We start from the raw sequence: 23,924 nt of genomic DNA, 5'->3' as shown, positions 1-23,924 counted from the left end.
CGGTACATATTAAGGAATAAACACTTATGTTGATGAACAGGATCCCATTGTTATTTACAGTGACTACCCACTTCAAGGAGTAATAACAACCTTGTCCAGGATTAACCCTCAAAGTCAGTAAATTAACCTGAAATTAATCACCTTGGTAGCTATGGCACATAGCAGACAGGCTAAACAGGCTTCACATAGGGCAATGAGCAACACAACAGTACCAAAACAGTAATAAAGTCAAGATGCAAAACAATAACAATCCCAAACCAGTTTTGAAAAATAGGGTAAAATGTAAAACACAAAATGACAAAATTTCAATTGAGGTAACCGGTGGTATGAACTTTTAAGGTTTTAGGTAGAAAGAGCGCAAAAAAAGCACAAAGTGCCAAAAGTAGTCAATGGTTGCGGACCTAGGCGCAGTTTGAGGCTGACTGTGATGGTGCATGGGTCAGATACTCCAACTAGGATCATCCTGGTCAAATAGTTTACTTTCTGACTTAGTCTTTCAAGTCCCAATTCACCACAGGAGTAGACTTCTAAAGCCCTCCAAGACCTAAGAGGAGTCTTTTAGATACTAATAGGGCGCATGTTCTCCTGGTGGTGGCAGGTGTTAGACTACTAGACTGGCTTGTTTGGCAGCAAAACTTCAGTCGAATCAATTCACTGTCAAATAAGTACCAGGGAGAGTTAATGTGCATGCTGTTTTTTTGTTACTGTTGATAGCATTGAAGATGGGTGAAGAGGAAGTGATGGAAGATTGTGAAGTGGCATATACTGTGGATGACATCCGTGGTTTGCAGAATGTGGATAATAAATCGAATGTGACAGCCTGGTGCAGTTGCCACTTGTCAGCTCGGTACTTCCAGGAAAATGCCCATTGTAAACTGTTGCATCGATGTAGCTTGAACAAGAGGTCAGCCTTATGACCCTTGGAGTCTGCTTCCTGGTCCCGGGTACTAGAGGGAGCAGATCCAAACCATCTGGGATTCTCTCTGGTCACAGACAGCAGGTCCAGTCCTCTTCTGATCTTCTGCAGGCCCAGAAAGTGTTATAAAGTGGGTGCCTGGAAGTGCCACATTTATTCCTGGCACTAGCTAGTGGATGGGAATGACTCCTGTTGTCGCGTAGGTTCTCATTATCCTAATGAGACTACTGTATTTGGGCGGCAGAATCACCTGGACTGTGGGGAACTGTGTCTGAACCCGCACCATATGACGCCTGTCGGCCTAATCTGGGTTTGTTCCGGCTAACTAGCTGTGCATCATCTCCACCCACGAGCAGGGATGATTAGGCAACCGGGCGCATGACATAAATGACTCCTCATGGAAATCGTGGTCACTCAGATCTCATCCGTTTCTCCCAGTTACATTAGCCTCACATATGCAACCAGAGGCAGAGTAAAGTTTTATTGAAGTAACTGCATCTTAGATAATAAAGTATGTATTGCAATAACTAAGGCGATGAAGCACAATAGGATTAAGATTGTGACAAGGAGAGTAAAACACAAAAATAACACTACCATTGTGTCAATAAGATAGTGAAGGATAATTCCTATCTAGGCTATGTTAAATTCTAATTCTGCCCTTCAAGTTACCCCCGGGAAGACATCATCCCTCATACCTGAGCAAGAGGCCTGTAGTCTACATAAGCAACTGCAGCAAAGCAATCAGCAATCGGCACACAGTCATGGCCATCTGGCTGGAATCTCCCTCTAACGTACATGGGTCAAAGTAGTGTTTTTATAATAAAACAGCTGATGTTCCAAGAAAGGATCCCTACTTAAGAGTGTGTATGTTTCTGTGAACATTGGAGACAAAGCGTACCACTTTTGCCGCAACCTATCTTACTGCAGCCTTTAGAAAAGCACAGAGTGAAAGAAATGCCTTGTTTAAGAACGCAGTGCTGACCTAGGATAGGAACAGCTAGATAGAGAAAATAAAACAAGACCGCAGATGTGGCTATTGTTAAAATAATATAACGAAGCTAGAATAAAACATATCTAGGTTAAAGTGCACAACAGCAGGACCTAGTTTGCTAAATTAACGTGTATAAAGCTATAGCTAACATGAATACACAACACTGTCACGCCCTAAACAATGGGTTAAAAGTTCCCAGAGTAACCCCTTCCCACTTCGGGCATTTTCAAGATGGCAAAATTCTTCAACTGCTCTGAACTTGGGTTCTGAGCGATGGGGGTGTTTGTGGGGAGAGTCCTGCAGTAATACTAGTATCTTCCCACATAGAACACTAAAATACAGTTCAAGGAACCGACTATACACCCAATAAACCCAGAGATAGGGGTCTGGTAGTCCGTCCGCAACTAGACAGTGGGTCTACAATAATTCTTTTGGCATCCTTTTCTCTCCCCTTTCAAGTGTTCAAGTGAAATACGTGAACTCAGCAGACCTGTCTAACAGAATTAGACTCTGGAGCAGGATTTGTCAAAAAGGATGCCACTGCCTCATCCTGCATATTCTGTGGAGTTCAGAGGAGTGATCCCTGCCCATTTAGGTTAGCCTATTCTTTTACTCCTGAGAAGCATTTCACGCATATTCAAATATATTTGAGGCTAATTACTGGCTGGAAGAAACTGGAGAGCCAATGCATATATCTAAAAGTTACTTTTCTGTAATAATTATATACATCCTACTTCACCATTGAATTGGATTTGTATTAACTATTAATATTAATTATTTTCTCAGCTCGTCCCAGTCCAAGATAAAATCTTAGAATTTTAGGTTATACTCTGGTTTTCTGCATAAGACAGTTAGGACTGCCACAGTACACTTTTGATTGTCATTGTTAAGGGAAAAAAATATTTTTTTTTTTTAGTTCTTCTTTTTGGGATTTTACATAATAGTCAAAGGCCTGCAGGAAAAATCACAGAATTCGCCAAAAGCACACATTGTAGACATATTTCTCTTGAGATATATTCCCAAAGTCATTTACACAGGGTTTTGGGACCCAGTACATTTGGAAATACACTCATTAGACTACTGCAGGACAGTAAACAGCTCAATTTGAGAAGTTCAAACGAATAGTGGAGAGATGGAACAGTCATTATCTGTCTCATTGGCATGCTCTACAAAATGGTGTGGAAGAGCCACCTGGCTTGATTCAGTCACAGATTATATACATGAACATGTCAGAAATTACCACTTTTTCTAAACAGAATTTTCACAATGATAATCCATAGCTGGAGGAGACTCCCAGACAGTCCTGTATTTCAGCAGTCACAGACTAAGTCAATGTTGGGTACCCTAGGCTTCTTGTGAGCTGATCTGTGAACAGTACTCACACGGATCGGTGTTTGAATATTTAAGTGATTGGCTAATGTGGGATATCTGCACCGCACTACGTCATCACATTGGTGTTCAGTGAATAATTGTGCAGTGATAACGTGCACGTCAGGCATATTACAAACTAGAGATATTTGTTTATCAGGTTAAATGTGAGACTTTCGGAGGCCATCCTAAAAATTACCTTAATTATGTTTTCAATTATAGCATAAGCATGTTATTAATGCAAATACTCTTGAAAAAATCACCTCCTAATAAAAATGCATCATAGTATGTTGGAATTGTATTGCAAGATTCTGTGATTAACCTACGTAGGCATTGTTGGTGGTGGACACAGTGGCTATCTTTGAAAATGCCTAGTGATGGGGACCTTGCATTAAGTATTATGCTGTATCATAAATGTGTTCTGGATGCTTTTAGATTGTGAAAGGACTCCTTCTAATAAAAGCCCAATCTTAGATGTTTCAAGGTGGTTTAGGGAAGTGTTTCATGTTTAGGAAGCTAGTAGGACCGAGATAAGTTATTTGTCATTATGATGCTTAGGGTTGACACATATAACTAATGGAAGCGAGAGCTGATTCCTGATCATGGTGGTTATAGGTTCATGTTACAGTTGACCCTATTGAATGTCATTGTTGAGACACTCTTTATGGATGCCCATTATGAACTCTTTTAGCTGCTGAAGCCTATACATTCCATCTGTATCTGAGTGGGGACTGTCCATTTTATCCTGAGTGTGACCAATTTGTTGGTTGTGTGAAACAAATGTTGTAGTTTGTTTTCCAGATCTTTTATTTCTATTATATTCAATGGTCTGGATCTCCACATTTCTACTCATCATTCCTATGTAATGTAGGTTGCAGGGACACATTATCATATACATTACTGAATCAGTGTTGCAGTTGCAGTGTGTTCTTTGCTGCCAATGATACTTGAGTCCTAAACCTTGCTCAGTACTTGATGTAACTTTACACACACACACTGCAGTTTCCATATGGATAATGTCCCATCACTCATGGAAGGGGCCATAAGGTCCTCTGTTTAAAGTACTATGTTTTTTCGGAAGCCTAAAATGGATGACAATGTTCAACAAATTTCAATATCTTTTGCATGAGAATTTTTTTTTTTTCCAAATCTGTGCTGACTACTATAGAATGTTGCAATGTTTTTCAATAACCTTTTAGAGTGTGTTCGACAAAGTCCAAAAGGCAGTGACTCATGTAAGTCTAAATATAGGTTCTTGTATGCTTGTTTACAGTAGGGTGTCTCTTTTACTATTACCTGCACATTTGTGTGACTCTTTTATTAGATTAGGAGGATATTTTCTAGATCTTATTTTTTTTTTGAAAAGTGCTTCATACTGCTTATCACTTGTTGTTAAATGTGTACCTCTTATGCAAGGTATTATAAACTGTCCAAATGGTAGATTCTTCTTAGAGCTCATGGTTTATGGCTATCTGTAGTGAAAATAATTATGTTTGACCACTGACTTTGTGTTTCACCACTGTGCATATTAGTTGATCAATGTTCACCAGTAGCACATTACATTCTGTATTCGGTTTAGCTGCCTGTTGGCTTTAACGTGGCATTAGACATTACATTCTGTATTCAGTTTAGCTGCCTATTGGCTTTAACGTGGCATTAGACATTACATTCTGTAGTCAGTTTAGCTGCCTATTGGCTTTAACGTAGCATTAGACATTTTGTATTTAGTTTAGCTGCCTATTGGCTTTATCATGGCGTTAGACATTGCAGTTGAGACATTGCAGATGAGCTGTGTTTTTGCACATGGTAAACCAAGCTGTGTTTTTCGTATTTTGCACTCACCGAACCGTAGCATGATAAGGAAGCGCATATTTTGTGTTTTTCTCTAGTGCAGCCTTTGGCTTAGCAACTTGCCATTGTCCGCTTTTACCAAGAGGTCTAGAAAATATATTTCTGTCTGGCTGATATGTTATGTAAAACAAAGGTGAGGGTCTAATTGTACAAATGTTTCAGCCAGTGCCTTTTCTTCCTGCCGGATAATGAAAATATTGTTGCTGTATCGTCTCTAGATTTTAATGCTTTTTCTGAAGGGATTTAAATCAATTTATACATGCTGTGTTTAATAGTTGTGCCTGTAAACACCCACTAGACTTCGTGCAAAGATGCTACCCCTTGCACTGCCTCCAGTATGATGAGTGAGAGTGTTCTCAAATTGAAATAGTTTTTTGTGAGGGCTATTTCTGCAACGGCCATGACTAGAAACCATGACCGGTGCTTGATAATTCCAATTTGATTGATGTAGTGTTCTCACAGTCATGCTCAGTGTCGCCTCTTAGGGTATGTTAGTGAAGATTGTTTCTGTGTTTAGTGAGATGATTAGTTCCTTGTCAGGGTCAAAATGCATGCCCTTCAAAATCACAAGCACCTCTTTTGTGTCTTTGGATATATGAAGTAATTTCTTGAACTTTTGGTCTCAAAATGTGGTTGCAAAATCATGATAAAGGTTCAAAAATTGATCTAATAACGTGCACTATAGGTCTCCCGGAAGGACGTGGAAATGAGGTTCTTTTGCTATTAAATAGTCTCCCTGTTTCTTCCAGAGACCGTTTTGAGCCCTTAAAATACCAGGTTTTCCATTTTGAATTTCTTAAATGATTTCATCTGTTTGATCTCAGTCCATTAGTATTCTGTAATTGTCTTTGTTACTGCGTAACCTCAGACATTCCTGCCTATATTGCCCTTCGTTTAGACGAACCTTGGGTTTACTACAGAGTTTCCATGTAGGTGGAGCTATAGCCGTCATCTGGAGTAAGGATTTGCCACCATTCAGTGAAAATTATAGCCGTGGACATTTTTCAGTATGCCTTAAATCCTAATCAAGGCAGGTAAAAGGAACCATTGCAGATGCCCCAGAGTACCACTGACATGATTGTTTTTTACTTGTTTTGTTTAGGTGAAAGATTACATATAGTGTGGCCCTCATTGATTGCAGGGTTGTATTGGAGGGCTGGTGAGAAGAGTGTTACCTCCAATAATTTTAAATTGTGTGAAGGCTTGGATGGAAATTATTGAAGGGTAGGAAGGCTTTATTCTACACTGAAGGCTGAGCTGTTATCAATCTACATGGGCTTTCTTTTCCCCATGGTCATAAAATGTTTGGTTGGTAAAAGCCAAGTGGCCTGACCCAAGAGCTTAGGATGTTTTTGAGGCTGTTAATGTTCCTATTGTAGAGGCATAGCTGAATATGACCTTGAAGTATACTGATGTTCATGAACTTAAATCGAATAACATAAAAGTTAGAATTGAACCAAGCAGAATGTTGCACGAGGCCGGCAGGATTGGATGGAATGGATGGAAGAGGAATAAGATGAACCATCCCATGTCTGTGTAAGAGACGTCCTCAAGGAAGTCAAGAGAAGTAAGAAGGACTTTGAACTGTACAGTCTCAAAGACCACTGAACAGGTCTGTGTTACACTAGTGTGAGTTTGGTGAGGGATTGACTGTTTTTAGTATTACTATGTCAGTTTTTCATAAAGATGGCACCTAGACAGGTAATGTTTCCTCCAGTTGGTAATGATCTGTTTGGTCATGTTGGTGAAGAGCAACTGATCTTCCAAATGCTCTTCCTAGGAGAGAAGGTGGGTAATGTGGCAGTAGTTGGGGAGTTCTTCAGGGTCAAGAGGATCATTTCTGTTTGTGGTGAAAATGGGAAGGGGCCAGGCTTTTATGGAAGATATTTTTGCTGAGGTAAGAGGGTAAGATGTCCTCCAAATTGGTGACGGCTCCTACTGATTTGATGATTTTTGCTAAGGACTGAGGAGCCAAAGGTTCAAATGAGTCCCAGGTTGAGCTGCTCCAGACAGTTATCGGATGGTTGCCTGCATCAGTCTTTGTGATGTGAATGTTGTGCCTGATGATGTTGAACTGATGACAAACTAATGGTTTATGTTACAGAATGTTTAGAATCATAGCCTAGTGTGAGGTAATAATGGATTGCATGCAGTGTTTGAAGACCTTGTAGTGTGCTTTATTTTCATTGTTAGCTTCAAAGGTGATTTTGAGGGACTAGTTAAATCTGTACTTGATTGTGTTGTGAGTGCTGCAAGATTTTGTGGTGCTTAAGACATTCACCACACTTGGTTACTTTTGCACATGTTTCTTCTGTTTGATTTTCTGGGAGTACCATTGTTGAGAGGGGCAGGATTTTAGTTAGGCTTTTTTTGGTCTGTCAGGAGCATAGATATCTCCTAGTGGGAATAGAAATAAAGAGAAGATGTCAAAGAGAGTAATGGTGTGATTGTCGATTGGATTGGAGTGTAATAATTGCTTATTGACTCCTGTTGACTGCAGAAGTGAGTTTTGTAAGTTTAGGATGGCCATAGTGTGGGATGTAGTGGGGCTTTAAGTTAGATGAGAAAACATGGTTATCAGTACAGTCTAGGGTGTTGCTTTTTGAGGTATTGGTTTATATTCTGTGTATGCTAACTTAATAATAATTTCCATGGTGGCGAGATGCTGGGACTCCCTTGTCTCAGAGAAAGATAATGTGAGAGATTGTGATGGTGACAGAAGTTATAAATTATGAAAAGTAGGAGTGCAATCCTTTGGTGTTTCAGTTGGACCAGTGTTTGAGGTGGCAGGTAGCTGTGTGGCCTGGCCGGAGTGCTATGCACACTGACATACATTCAGGCAAAGCTGTGAGAGTTATTTTGAAATAAATTGTGAATGTAGGGATAATGGCAAGCCTCCAGGGTGTTTTTGGGTCAGGTCTGCTGTGTGATTGTTTAGTCACCTGGAATGGACTCATTAAAAATATGCCCTAAAATGGGATTGGCCCATGTCTCTACAACTTGTACAATGAGGTTTGCAGTGTCTGCTGCAGGTCTGTGTGCCGAGCAGGCCTTAAGAAGCATAACTGCAATGGTTTTGTGAGTGTTGAATTGTTGTAAAGGAATGTTGTGTTGCGATGTAGTTGTAATTGTGTGTGTTTTGGAGACATATTTTGTCTTATTGCAAGTGTGTGTGTGTAAGTGATAAAGTCTGCAAATGCCTGGATGTGGTGAGTACCTGAAATCTTGACTTTGGCCCTTTTGTGGCCCTAAAGGTCCAGCTGAAGTCTAAATACTGAGTCACCCTAGGCTGTTTTTGAAGTGGCCTTTGAGATAGTCTTAGATTTCGTGTTGGAGGGTTAAGGCTAGAGTAAAGGACCTTATGAAATGGGGACTAACTTTCAGGGGCCTAACTTGAAACCATCTAGAGGATGGCCACCTTGGTCTGATACCTTAACACCGAAGGGTACCTCCGTCCATGGATTTCTTACAGGATGTTAAAATCCCACTTTTCTAGAATCACTTGTTAAGCAGAACTGTATGTAACAACCAGTTCAAAGAAGAGCCTTATAGGTCTTGTGTATTCTGGCTGCCGTGTTTTAACTTGATCAGCCCTTTTTTCTACCCTCCACCCCCATCGCACCATCCTATATCATTGACTTGTTGGTCAAATTTCTACATGAATCCAGGTGCAGCTGATCAGTACAAGCTGGATAGACTGGAAATGTTTCAATCAGTGTCAGGCTAAGGCCGTTTCTACCCCAGATAAAGTAGACAAAGGAGTATTTCCATTTGAAAAAACACATTTAACCAGTTCCAGTTATTTTCACTGTTTCAGAAATACCTCCTCTGGCATTCTCTGTGTTCTCCGTCTCATCATGTGTAAGGCTGTCTGTTTTCTGTTTTTATAGATTTTTACAGTTAAATTCAGACAAAATAATTCATTTTCCTGTCTGTATTTATTTATTTTTATAAGTGGAAAAAAATAATATTGGTTTACTGGTTTATGCCAGGCCAATAGCTGTGCTGATTGATAGGTAAGGGGGTTAGAAAAGAAAGATAATTTAGTAATATGCTTAAAGAACAATAAATCTGCATAAGGGCGAGCCTACAAATTGCATGTATATGGATTTATCATCTGTGGGTGTTCATATAAATGAAACCAGTTTAGGAAACATGGAAATATGCTAGTTTCCGCGTCTTTTTTCACAAACACCAAAGTAAATGGATAAATACAAATCAAATTAACAAAATATAAATATGGATAAATATAGACAGAAATGGGAACAAAATAGCATAAAACCGACGCCCTAATCATGTGCCACGGATACTCTTCCTTCAGAGTGAATTTATTAAGCAATTCACGACCTTGCTGAGTTATTTGATTAGATTAGGTAACAGTTCATATTGGGTACAATTGCATAATACTTCATCTGATTAACTCAATCTGTTGCGTTGCTCACAAGTATGAGTCTTTTTTATCATTTGCAGTACCTCTGGGTAGGCCTCCTTTGGCAATAAGTCCATCTTATCTCTCCATTTGGAGGAGGGTGGTCTCAGTGCCCTCTAAATGTTAAAAGGAAACAGATGATTATGTCAACCCACTGTTATCAGTATAAACTCAACTTGATCTATATGTTAGAGTTCAGATGTCTCAATTTTGGTATTGCTTGAACTATTTTTACTAAACTATCCCAACTTGGTAGGTTAAGGGCCACTTATAAAATATATAGTGGAGTAAAAATTAGTTTTCACAGAACGCTCTCCTTTAATTGAGCCAAGCTATATAGACCCCGATCTATTCCTAATCTCTTTTTCAGATCAAGAGATATAAAAATAGTAGCAACTTGGTTAGGTCACAGCCTACCAGACAGTGCAGCTTTTTGTTTGCTAAAGACATCTTGGGGACATTCAAAAACTGACCTAGGAAAGCATTCTGCCCGTTGCTTTGTAACTCACATTTTCTTGCTTTCCATTTGCCGACTTTATTTGTTTTAGGCTTTCCGGCTTGAGTTCATACCTTCCCTTTCTCAAACCTTATTTACAGTATCCTTCCAAGTGCTTAATTTCTGTAAACAGGCAGGTAAATCTTATTCCGATTTGGTCACATTTGCTGTTTATTCAAAGACTGAGGTCAAATGTCAGGCTCTGTCTTTGGAGGGTGCTTGTTTACTTTTCCTACTCTGACTTTAAAGAGAGAGGATTTATGTGACAATCTTGCTGGGTAGTGGGGGTAGGAAAGAGATTTTTTCTAGCACACAACAACATTTAAACAAACTGTAAGTACTTCAGAATATATCGGAATTCGGAGCACAAATGAAGCATATTTTTTGTTATTTCTGAAGTGTTTTGGAAACAATTACTTTAATATGATCAAAACAAATCATTACACTAGATGATGCAATTTCCACACATTTTCGTCTGTTCACCGTATAGTTTTATTAGTAAAACTGTATGTCTGTGTAAATGTAATTGTAATTTCAATTGAAAATGTGTTGTCTAATGGCAGTTTGCTACCGCACCATGAATACTCCACTCTGCGCCACTCCACTTTGCACCACTACACAGCCCTGCACTCTACTCTGCACCACTTTACACCACTCCACGCGACTGCACTCTGCACCACTCCACGCCACTCTACTCTATGCCACTCTATGTTATGCCTCTCTACTCTACCCTCTACCCTGTACCACTGTGCTCTATGCCAATGCACTCTTCGCCACTTTATTCTAGACCACTGCATTCTTTGCCACTGTACTCTACACCACAGCAATCTACTCAGCACAGCTGCACTCTGCACCACTATAATCTATGCCACTCTGCAACACTCCACTCAATGCCAATGCACTTCACTCTGACCCTCAGCTCTAGGTCCCTGCACTCCATGCCAAACCAGTGTATGCCACTTCAGTCTACTCTGTACCACTGCACTCTACACCACTTTACTCTACGCCATCACACTCAGCGTCACTCTACGCAACTGCACTCTATCCTGCACCACTCCGCTCTACACCTCTTCACTCTGCTCTGAAACAATCTGCTTTACGCCACTGCTCTGTAGGCCACTCTACTTCACTCTATGCCACTACACTCTATGCCACTACACTCTACACCATTCTAATCTTAACCACTGCACTCTAAACCAGTGCACTGTACACAGCTGCATTCTATGTCACTGCAATCTACTCTGCATCACTGTACTCTACACCACTGCTCTCTATGCCACTTTACTCCACTCTACACCCCTGTACTCTGTCTCTACTCCGAAACACCGCACCTTCTGAAGCTGAAATCAAAGCCACTCTACTCTGCACTTCTCAACTCTATGCCACTGCACTCCATGGCACTATACTCTACTCTGCACCACTATATGCTGTTCTACTCTGCACCATTCTTCTCTATGCATCTCAACTCTATTCTGCATTCTTTGCCACTTGAGACTCTGCTCTATGCCACTGCACTCTTTGCCAATGCACTCTGTGCCACTCTGCTCTGTCCTACTCTACTTTGCACTACTGTAATCTACGCCAATGCATTCTACAGTGCTGATTTGTATTCCGCTGAATACAATGCCACTGCGCTCAGTGTCACTGCACTTTATGCCACTATGCTCTGCTACACTCTACGCCAGTGCGCTCTTTACCAGCCTACTCTACTTTATGCCACTCCAGTGTTAAGCCATTCCATTCAACTCCACACTATGCCACTCCAGTACACAACACTCTTCTACTCCACTCTACAACACTCTACTCCACTATTTGGCATTCCACTCTACAATACGCCATGGCACTCTCCTCCATGCCACTAACTACTAGCCAAGGGGAACAGCAGCCACACTGGTGGCTAAAACACATAGGCAAAGCCAATAGGTATTGCATGGATGAGACCTATTGGCTTTGCCAATGGCTTTTGTCTCTCTATAGTTTAACTAAGAAAACCCTGAGTTATTTACCAGTGTAATAGGATTTTTAGTTAATGCTGACTTGCGGCTGGCAGCATCCTTAGTGAAGTATTTATTTTAGTTCCCATTGTTACAACGTAAACCTTTGTTTCTATAGCTATCCTAACTGATAGGCATCCGAAGTTGAGTCCCTATGCCCTGCTCAGAATTACCGAAATCAGTCCCCATTGCTGTCAGTTTGCCAGGTTAAGTTTTAGTTGTTTCACTGTAGATGTTCTGTCAACTTTTTTTTTTTTTTTTTTTTTACAACAACAAAAAAATCTTAAGTCGTACTTTGTATTTCAAATCTTAGTGTATTGTTTTTTCTAGCAAACCGGGGACTCCAAACTGCCAGTGAATATTAAAGAGAGTTTACATCTGCCTACTAATTGTTCAATACACCCCGTGCCAGGCTGAATGTGAAAGTGTCTCACCACCAATCTCATTTACCGTGCGTTTCCCTTCTTCCGCATAACATGGGTGTTTGAAAGACATTTCACGCTACTACTTGGGGTGTTGCTATGAAAATATTTAACCTTGTGAAAGAGAATCCCTTCATTGGGACCATCAGTACAGCATTTCGACACAGTATCGTTATGCACTATTTGTTGCCGAAATTGATGTCAATTACGGTGCAGATTCTGGCCATTATATATCTTGTTTTGCCACCTGATTCAATACCTGATAATGAAGGTTGCAAGAGACGCAGGGCATCGTAACACTTTTTGGAGGAAATCCCGTTTCCGGAAGAATGGGTCATTCTATCCAAATCTGAATTATGTTTTGTGGGAAATGACACTCGTGATTTCTCGCCCTCTGTAGATTTTGCTAGGTGAAATGTACCCAGGAAAAGGCTCAGAATGAGGTCATAGCCTTCGGAAATCTGCACGCAAACTGTGATCCTCATTACAGGGACTGCAGCTTGGAATCCCACAGGAATTTTGCTAGGGAAAATACCAAACCGTATTGGTATTTCCCTGTAAGGAATCCCTTATTGGGTGGTTCCGGTACACTCGCGTGACGTTCAGATAGTTAAATTCTGTACATTAGGCTTTAGGATATTATTAACCAGATATGGAGCAAATGCCAAAGAGCCAGGTTATTGTATAGATAAGCAATAGGATTTAAAACGGGAAAAAAACACTCTAGAAAAGGAGATTATAGATCTTCTCATTTTGATTCAGCTCACTTTTAATTCGTTTATTTATGGGCAATTATGTTATAAGGGTTAAGGTTTTATTGACTAAATGCACTCACATCTGTAAGAGCGACACTTCTACGATAGTTGTCGCAACGGTGTCGACGTTTTTGTACATAGCCTGGACAACGATGCAGAAGCTACTAGCCAGCTCCCTAGGTCGAGTTCTATAAGGTAGTTGATCTGTTGTATACAGAACGGATTTTTGGAGACACATGTTTTAACATTTAAAATCTGTCAATTTTTCACACTTGTGTATATTTTATCATAATTATTTTTAGACTTTCTAGTGTGATCTTTTTATTCATTCTGATGATGAAATATTTTATTTCGACCCATCAATAAATTTGACTTCAGTAACTGCACTCATATTTTACAATTTCAAAGAATGTATTCTGAGTTGTAATGGTAGGTATAACCACTGTTTAAAATAGCAGTTTGCACAGAATATTAGTAATTTAAAATTGACGCCTGGCTAGAAGTAGAGACATTTTCATGATATGGTCTCGTTTTTCTGTTTTAGGTTGTGGAACGTTGATAGTGCTGGAACAAACTGAATTGGGGATCAGTCTTTTCAGAAGGTAACAATATACTTCAAAGATTTACTAATGGTCAGTCTTGTAGCACTTAAATGTTCTATGTAAAGAGAAAGATAACGAGAGATAGAGGGGCAAAATTGTCATCCCATTTCAGCCATTGGCTGTTGTGTTATTCACACATTGAGCAGCCAGTCTTCGTCAGACATTAATTTATTGTAACTGGCATTCATTAAATATGGAGTCATCGGCTATTGCCTGCTTTATACTGTTATTCGTGACGTGGAATTTTGCTAACACCGTATGGCCATTTAATCTATGCAGCAGTTAGATCAGCTGGCATAGAAAAGGGGCATCCCCTTTTAGAAAAAACTATTTTCAGCACTGCCATATGTCATTCACCTTGTGTTAGACGAATGGAAATTGTGCAAATTTAGAATCATTTCCTGCATCACAGCAAGACCTGAGATTACGCAGGCAATCGATGAGCTCAGCAAATACATTTCTCTGGATGGTGCTGACATTTTGTCCTGACTCCTACCTGCTGGCTAATCATAACTTGGATTGGCACAGTCAGTGATATGATTGGGCACATGCCCATCTGCATGGCTGACTAAGCTGTAACGCCTGTGACACTTGGCAAAGAAAAGGGAGCGCACTGCCTCACACTCCAACGAAGAGTTAGCCCCAATGCATCATGGTAAATGCAGTCAAATTAGTTTCATATTGATAAAAGTAATCAAAGTCTTTCACCTTAGTAGGTGCAACAAGTGCTGTCTGTCTGTGGACACGTGTTTCTGGGTTTAGCCCGTCATCAGCAGAGAGCAGCAGCATAGTATATGGGGTTGCTCGGAATGCTGCCAAAAGTCTTCTCAGGTTTATGTACCACTCTGGCGCAGAGGTGCCTCAAACCAAAGCTCGTCAGCCCGTTAGCTCAAGGGAGCCGTCATTCGACACAGGGCAAAAAAAGGGAGCACACTGTCTCACACTCCAGCGAAGAGTTAGCCCCAATGCGTCATGGTAAATGTAGTCAAATTTGTTTCATATTGATAAAAGTAATCAAAGTCTTTCACCTTAGTACGTGCAGCAAGTACTGTGCGCCTCTGGACACGTGTTTCTGGGTTTAGCCCGTCATCAGCAGAGAGCAGCATAGTTGACTGGCTGAGCTGTAGTTCCTCAGACACTATATTGCTGAGCTGAAGCTCCCTGACACTCAAATGATTGTGCTGTGATTCCCATGTGACTGTTTGCTCAGTTAATGCTTGGCAGTCTCCATGGGCAGGAATATGTGGGTCTAACACACTCAGACTAAGTCCCATGGATGGATTGCTGCATGAAAGTCACAGTGCATATTACCCACGAAGGCATTTGCTAATATCCAGACCCCAGCAATCCCCAGTAAATATTAGGTATGTTGACCTTTCTAGTTCACAGTCTCAAATCGTTAGAGCCTCCACCAAGGTAGTTGAAGGGGTTTAGGAATCTGCTATAATGACTAGATTAGACGGAGTGTCATCCAGACAAACCTATGACACACATGTTTGAGGCCTCTAACAAGGTCATAACATATTGGCATTTCAAGTCTTGCTAGTTTACATGTGGAGCACTTCTATAACATCTCTTCTTGGAATCAAAACATTGAACTTCAGACCACACATATCAGAGGCAAGTGTATAAATCACCAAAACATTTAACTTTACCAAGGTAGTAGCTGTGGCATGCCATGCGTATAAAAATAGTAAGTGTGAATGTGGAGCATGAACTGATGGTCCCAAACCACGGAGGACAGTCATCTGCACGATCCAGAGTGTGAAGTGCTGCAGTGCCCCCAAGTTTATAGATGACTGATGGAGTCTCACAATGGGACCAGCTGGCAGCCTTAAACCCATTAAGGTTAAGCTGAGCCGTACCTTAAACCACTCCAGGTGGCCCTTGCAGAGGATATCCCATATCACACACTACACGAGGTCAACCAGGTAAGGAAGCGCCATGCCGTAAACACTACTACTGACATCTGTTTGGCCTGCAGCCCACAGATTTATTCTTCTGAGGGACTAACTCAAACTTACAAAGTATTCAGTTTTATTAAATCAGAAAACCTCTATTAAATGCAACACAACATTTTTATTTTTATTATTATATTCTCTTTGGATTAAACACACACTCTCTCTCTGTAACAAACTCAGTTTGTTTGTTATTATTTTGATTGTACAGACTGCTGTGCTTAATCGCTCCTCAACCTGAATTTGTGCTGCTTTGTGATTTTTTTTTTTTGATGAAAAGAGAGAGGGCTCAGCGAAGCAGGAGTTGGTAGGGTTATAGCATGCCACTGGAAAAACATTTCAGTTTTAGGATTTCCTTTTTCCATTAATTATTTTCACATTTCTTTTAATCCAATTCAATGAAAAAAAACTTCCAGTATGCACAATTTGTTAAATAATAGGCCACAACTGGAAAATAAGTACCTGATAATCCGTCATTAGGCAGCCTTAGAGTTGGAGTTTGTTCACATGGTGTTAGCACTGAAAAACTGTAAACTTTTAAATTAATATATTCTTCTGTGCTGTCTTTATCAGTCACTCATCCACACGGAATTCTCACTCATTCATGCAACAGGGGCTCTTTTGGGACTGGAGAGTATTGGTAGGACACTGCCAGGCACATCATATGGCACAAGGGTAACTCATTTCCATGGCTGCTGGTTCATCCGTTTCCCAAAGAGACACATAAGTTTCAAATAAGGGGTATCACAATTGTGACATGTGAGTCACCAAAAGTGGGAGCAAGGTAAGGCTTAATTTGAGCCAATGGTGTCCAGTACTCCGGCACTTAATTGTCAACATCAGCACTTATGGCAGTCTGCCACATGGTGGCACTGTTTCACTACTTTGGAGGTCAGCTGTTATTTTTGTTAAATTCAATATACATTAACAATTACTGATACCTGCCACCCAAGCTATTCTTATAGCTTTGTGGTCTGGAATGGTCTGAATTGTCACACTTGTAGGTGAGTTATGGTTATTAGTTGTGCTGGTAATGTTATTGGCAGCGCTGGCAGCAGCTATGAGTGGTGCAAGCTGCAGTGACCCCTTAATTAGAGGGACTCATCTGGTAGGCCACATATACTACTGTAAAAATCACATCACTACAGGCTTAGGCAGTAATCATATACAGTAGGGTGCAACCAAAAGGTCCTGAAGAAATGCTGCTTGACCATATGAGGCAATAGAGCCTAAACATGTAGACCACAGGAGAGGGACCACAGAACACCTCAGATTCAACTGATCCTCTCTGTCTTTAATCCTGCCATGGATGCCCTGTTCCTATAAATACAAGTCTAAAGTCCAGTGGGGATCTATATACAATTTTCATTCTCAAATCCATTTTACACTACACTCATTATCACGAACACATGAGCACCTAACATGGGTAGTGAAAATGTCTTGACTAAAGAACCCCATTAAGGAGCCTGCTAGTCATTTCACCCCCTGCCTAGCACGGGACAGAATCCTATGATGAAGAATACCACCTTGGTGGGTGAGGACTCTTGTCCCTGAAATAATTCTTCCTTGCTTTCCTGTGGGGCAGATCAGATCATAGATAATACTTGTATACATTTTGAGTATCGAACTAATGAGTTCATTTCTGGCCTCTCTGAACATCACATTTCATGATTACACAAGCTTTTTCCAATCATCTTTTTGTAAAGGATAAAGTATCTGTGTGGTACTGTTTGAGTAAATCATGAACATCTGCCGTACTACCTTGAAGAGAACAACAGTCAACCGAAGTCCATTTGTAAAGCATATTCTTCAGAAAGTTGTATCCAACAAAACTTGGACCCCTCCATAGAGGTGATAAAATACAGCAGTAGTTTATCTGCAGACGAGAAGGGTTTCCAGGAACCTTGAGGCTCAGGTAATATAGCAAAGAATGCTTAATTTTGATGAAATTGGATCAACATGATCGCAAAACACTGAGCCTTTCCCTAAACAACACAAAAACATCGATTGTCCAGTCACTTACATTAGACCAATAATGAAACAATGTAGGGTCCCGGCCTAAACCTCAACAACACTCAATAAATCATTGTCCAGACTCCTCTTTTTATTATAACAAGCATTTTCAATGCAACGGGTCTCGCATTTGTTTGAGTTAGAGCTATTAGCGTTGTAAAAAAAAAAAAAATGCAGCTCGATTGCGCTATGTAAAATGCAGCGCGATCGCGCTGTGTGGAAAATAAACAGATGAAGTACTCCGGACTCCAGGCTGATACATCGAGCCTCGTATGTTTTTGGTACTTTATCGGTGCTGTGTAGGTGGGCTAAACACCGGAAAAGGCATGACGTATACATGCCTTTCACAAATGAAAGCAAGCAGATTTTAAAAGGCAAGCCCATGAACCAGTGTAAGTGACTGACGTGGCATGGGCGTGGTTTCAAGCCCAAAGAGAGATTACAGAATGGACGGAGCACTTCGTGCTCGCCCATAAAAAAGAAAAGTACTTATATTACACACACACTACTAAATACTATGCATATTAATTATTACAAATATATATTCAGATAGATGAAAATACTTCTGGTGACACCTCCATAACACTTTAGCCTCTAACGGGTCTTCACTCTTATATTCACAATACCCTCACCTATTCTAGATGCAATATTACAATAGTAAGGGGTGCCTTAATCAATAAGGCAGGCCTACTGGCTTTGTGAGGATGTCACTACATTAACAAAAGCATCCACAAGGTATAATTCACCATTGCAGCAACATTAAAGTCAATGGGGAGAGTGCCAACATCTAGTAGTATCCATTGTAATATGCAGCTTTGCATTATAAATCATTACCATTGCCAATAAAACGTGTTGCAGAGTCTTATTTCTATTTTGTTGATGCTACTACTGCAACTTTAGGACTAATCAACAAGGGTCTGTGCATCCAAGAGCTTATGAGCAATAAGCTTCAGCTCCAGTAGCGTTTAACCCCTTGTGTGCCTAGGGCGAGGTGATCTCATCCAAGGTGCCGGTTCCCTGGTGCCTTGGACGAGATCACCTTGTCCTGCTATGGGCCCCCGGCGCCAGGCACACCCCTCCCCTGGGCAGGGATGGAAGGGGAATCGCTTCCCCTTCCACCCCTGCCCCCGTGACCCCCCGTGGTGTCTGATGACCTCATCAGAGGCCTTCCCTCCGGTGCTGGAAGCTCAGCTTCCAGCGCCCGATCAGAGGAGAAATGCTTTTTGCAAAGCATTTCTCCTCCAATCACGTGGAGGGGGCAGAGCAGCCTGAAAGGAGAGGAAAGGGCTTTCCTCTCCTTTCAAGCTTCTCTGAGCATTTCTGCTACCCGATTGCGATGCGATGGCAGAAATGCCACTAGACACCAGGGATTTTTTTTATTTCATAAGGAGAGCGGCCCCTTGGGCAAGGGCCGCTCTCCAGGGTGGCAATTTGTTTTTTGGACCCCCCTAGGCACCAGGGATTTTTTGTTTGTTGTTTTTGTGGTTTTTTATTTGTGGGGAGCGACCCCTTAGGCAAGGGTCGCTCCCCTGGGGGCAGCATTTTTTCTAGGCCATTTAAGCCCCCCTGGGGGCAGATCGGCCTATTTTTATTAGGCCAATCTGCCCCCATGGGGGGCAGAAACCACTAGACAACAGTTTTATTTTTTTTATATGTACACATAAGGGTAGCGGCCCCTTGGGCACGGGCCGCTCCCCAGGGGGGCAAATGTTTTGCTTTCCTTCTCTTATCTTATGACCAAGCTTACAAAACCTCTCTAGAATGCACTTCTTAGTTTAAAGAAGACATTTATTGTTATTATTTCTTCACCACAAGGTTCCTGAAAGACAAAATTAGTAGGTTGGAAGCACACGTTCAAAAGTAGTCGCAGCAATGAAAGCAAAATGTATCAAAGTACTTCTCAGTTGCAATGTACACAGCAAATACGTGATTATATTATAGCATAACTTCAAAGCAAAGCATAAAAGTCAAAATTGCATCACCGTAGGGCCTATCACTCCGCTTCATCTTTCTGGGGCCTGCAAGTTGATGAGGCAACTGACGTCCGTTCCTGTCTGAAGTCAAGATATTTCTCCCCCTCGCTGTTGCCCAGGGCCATCGTTAAAAGCAAACTCAGTGTGAGAACCGAATAAACTTGGAGAGTGGCCATTTCTCCATAATTCACTCGTTCCCAGACTGGATTGAGAGGTAAACACAAAATCTACGCTCTCTTATCAGCTAGGGTTTGGTGTGAAAAACACAGCTTGGTCTATCATGTGGAAAAACACAGTTTGGAAAAACAGCTCAACTGCAATGTCTAACTCCATGTTAAAGCCAATAGGCAGCTACCCTAAATACCAAATGTAATGTCTAATGCCATGTTAAAGCCAATATAGAGCTGACCTACATACCAAATGTAATGTCTAATGCCATGTTAAAGCCAATAGGCAGCTACACTGAATACAACATGCAATGTGCTACTGGTGAACATTGCACAACTAATATGCGCAGTGGTGAAACACAAAGTCGTTGGTCAAACTCAATTAATAGCATAACAGCAAATAATTTTATGGCTGTTTCAAACCCCCCCCCGCCCCCCCCCCCCGGGGGGGCAGAAAGTCCCTAGATCCCAGGTATTTTATTTTTTTTTTATATGTGGGAAGCGACCCCTTAGGCAAGGGTCGCTCCCCTGGGGGGGGGGGGGGGGAGAGGGGCAAAATAGTTTTACGCCATTTCTGCCCCCCTTGGGGGGAGATCAGCCTATTGTAATTAGGCTGATCTGCCCCCGGGTGGGACGAGGGCAGAACCCTCTAGGCACTTTGTTTTTAGTTTTGTTTTATTTTTTATATATGGGGGTCGCTCCCCTGATATTTGGGCTATTTCTGCCCTCCTTCGGGGCAGATCGGCCACTAGACACCAGGGATTTTTTTTTTTATATGTACACATAAGGGGAGCGGCCCCTTGGGCAAGGGACGCTCCCCAGGGGGGCAAATAATTTTACGGCTGTTTCTGACCCCCTCCCCCCCCCCAGGGGCAGATCGGCCTAATATATATATTTTTTTCAGTTTCACTTGAGGGGAGCGACCCCTTAGGCAAGGGTCGCTCTTCTGGGGGGGCAAATTTGTTTTAGGCCATTTCTGCCCCCCTTGGGGGCAGAGCTGCCTATTTTTATTAGGCCGATCTGCCTCCAAGGGGGGCAGAATCCACTAGGCACCAGGGATTTTTTGTTTGCGCCAATTTCACGCAAGGAGACCGACCCCTTAGGCAAGGGTCGCTCCCCTTGGGGGGTAAATTATTTTAGGTCATTTCTGCTCCCCTTGGGGGCAGATCGGCCTATTTCTATTAGGCCGATCTGCCCCCGGGGGACAGAAACCACTTAGGCACCAGGGATTGGTGTGTGTGTTTTTTTGGGGGGCAGCCCCTTGGGCAAAGGTCGCTCCCCATGTGGGCACATTACTGTTGGCCATATCTACCCCTTGGGGGCAGATCAGCTTATTTTTTGAAGGCCCATCTGCCCCCAAGGGACCAGGGAAGATTTTTTTCCAAAATAAGAGGGTGGGGTATGGCCATACCCCCACCGCAAATAAGTGGGGCCAAAGTTGTCCATCATATATCCTACCATGGCTATTGTTCCTTGTGACGTATGATGGATATTGCTTTATGGAACACCTTTGGATGACCAATAAACGTGTCTCTACACCATTTCTTGCATTGGATTCATCATTGGTATACATCATAGCGTATTGGATACATTTGGTGTGCCCTGGTGTCTGTTATTGACAATTCATATTTGCTACGGAGATGAAGGGTCCACAAGGCCATATGTGATGATGCCCCCTTCCCAGTGAAAATATCATAATTGAGATTGCACTGACTCCTGGGACTTGACTCTTTCTGGGAAGTTTCAAAGATACAGTGGAGCGCTACCTGCTCTGGTTCCCACTCTGTCCCCCTGGGACTGAGCTTTAAATCATGATTTCTAACATGCTGATGTTGAGCTCGTTTTGCGCCTAGTGGTCAGTACTAGCCACAAAGGTCATTTTAATCAGGACTTCTGGCCTCTAATGGACACGTTTTGTTTGAAACTTAATTTTATGGCTCTCTGTCCCAGACCTTTTCTCTGCCTGTGCTGCTTGTGCTGTCTCCTGTTTGAGGACTGCATTCCACAGTCTCTCCATTACCAGCAAGTAGAACACCCTCCTTGCCACACTCCCCAGGTCCGTCAGCCTCTTTTCTACTTGAAGGGCACCTGTGCGCTTCAGCTGAGTCAAGGGCCAGTCAACAGAAGTCCCAGAAAAACAATCCAGGGTCCCCCACCAGGTCCATTCACCAAATGTTTCTTAGGTGTATAAGGGGGCCTAGAGAGACCCATACTAGGCCTCGGGTCACCTGGAGTTGAAGTCCTTCAGTACATCCTTGCAGTAGCAAACGTTGGCTTCTCCTTATAGCTGGGCATTCTTTTGCAGTTGTCGCTCCCAGGTCCAGTGTCTTCTTCAGTGTCTATCCCTTTTGCAGGGCTTTTTAAGTGGGGTTGGAAAGTTGCAGATGGTATACACCTCTGCACAGTACTGGGGTGCCACATTTGAGTCCACCCTTGTTCTGACCCTCCTGCACAGAGTTCTGAGACATTTAAACATGACTACTTCAAGTGTCTGTGGAAAGACCTTCCCTGGGAGCCTCAGCTCAACCCTCAACTGCTACAACTGATCCCTTTCCACCTTAACTTCAAAGGGGATCCCGTCCTGGGTCCGGCTGCAGACTTCTGGCCCTCTGCCTTTGTTTCTGGGGGCTTGGCGTGAGGCTTTTGATCCTCCTGATGGCCTGCAGATTAAATAACGTGGCCCAATGGGGGCGAAGTTGTGGAATCTGATTATGGCTGAGTCAGGGAAATATGAACATTCTCAAAGTATCAAAAGGAGTGTAAATACGACTGTGAGTCTACACTCTGAATCATGTTCACCCTAGATTGATGCCTCACTGGACATTGTAGGCATCAGTGAGGCAAAACTGTACTTTGGTGCAGATTTCACCTATAATGCTTAGTTTATTTGAGTGCCAGAGACCTAACATATGAATGCCCACCAACATTATAAGGCATACTCCAGGTCAGCAGGTATTCTTGAAGGGCCTCTTCTGCAACAAACTGCTTGTGTGTAGGCTGTGCAAGATGGTAGTGTCACACATGCAGCCCACTCACGTGTGCAACCAGCCCAGAGCCTCTTACCCTAGCTGCGCACCAGCGGCCTCATTTGTCAAGCTGGCACTGGCGGGTGGCACTGTCAGTCTATTTCCATAGAATTTACTATTAGTGAGATTCAGGTTGTGAGACTCATTCACAGTAAAAGTCCAAAAAGGGGGACTAAATGGGTGGAATCCATTAGCTACACTAGCCAATTCAATGGCTTAATGTCAGTCTGGTTATTGAAATGATTCCAAATAAATAGAACAAGAACACCATCATTGCACAAATTATAGCGTAAAGCTCTTTCTCAGCTGGCACATGTTCTGTTCTAAGGGAAGGATGCAATGAATGATGAAAGCCATTGGATACACTTCATCCTAGTTGTTGAAAAAAAAGAGAAAGAGGAAGGCCAAGGAACACCTGGTGCCAAGACTTCAAGGCTGACTATAAGGAAATGGGTTACACCTGGATTCAGATTAAAAGAACAGCCCAGGCCAGAGATGGCTGGATAGTTCTGGTTGATGACCTATACCCCAGAGAGGTAGAATGCATAAGTAAGTAAGTTAAATTGAGCAAAATTTGCTGACACCGTTAGAGGGATATTAAACAATCATTGATAGAAGCCACTGAGAGATCTGTTCTGGTGCACCCAGAGAGCCTTCTATTGAGCATATGTCTCCATGCCAAGAACAAGAAACGTAGTAGCAAATGTATAGCTTTTGCCTTGCTATGAACAAGGAGAAAAATAGCAGCGGCCTCGAAGTCATTAGGAGGTTCGTGCTTGTTGAGATGGAGGTTTGATGTATTGAAATGGACCGAAATTGAGAGCATATACTGCACATGCAATAGAAGAAGGGATTGAGAAAACAAGGCAGAGCCCTGGCATTGGACGAGGTTCTGCATGCTGTGCCAGGCACTGGTGAGGAAGCAGCCCAGACTTACCATGTATCCAGGGGGAATGGGATTTT

The 23,924-nt window shown here is 42.1% G+C and overlaps 1 protein-coding gene across 3 annotated transcripts in view; it reads left to right on the top strand.

Annotated features, from left to right (window-relative positions):
* The window catches only part of PEX7 (peroxisomal biogenesis factor 7), a 915,648-nt gene that overhangs the window by 20,115 nt on the left and 871,609 nt on the right, over positions 1–23,924 (top strand). For all 3 annotated transcript variants that reach the window (XM_069234650.1, XM_069234651.1, XM_069234649.1), the window contains exon 2: positions 13,767–13,824. In XM_069234650.1, coding sequence (XP_069090751.1) covers positions 13,767–13,824 — 58 coding nt within the window. The remainder of the gene's footprint in view (positions 1–13,766; positions 13,825–23,924) is intronic.

Source organism: Pleurodeles waltl, chromosome 5 (genome assembly GCF_031143425.1).
Source record: "Pleurodeles waltl isolate 20211129_DDA chromosome 5, aPleWal1.hap1.20221129, whole genome shotgun sequence".
Classification (NCBI taxonomy): domain Eukaryota; kingdom Metazoa; phylum Chordata; class Amphibia; order Caudata; family Salamandridae; genus Pleurodeles; species Pleurodeles waltl.
This window is presented reverse-complemented; position numbering and strand designations above follow the sequence as displayed.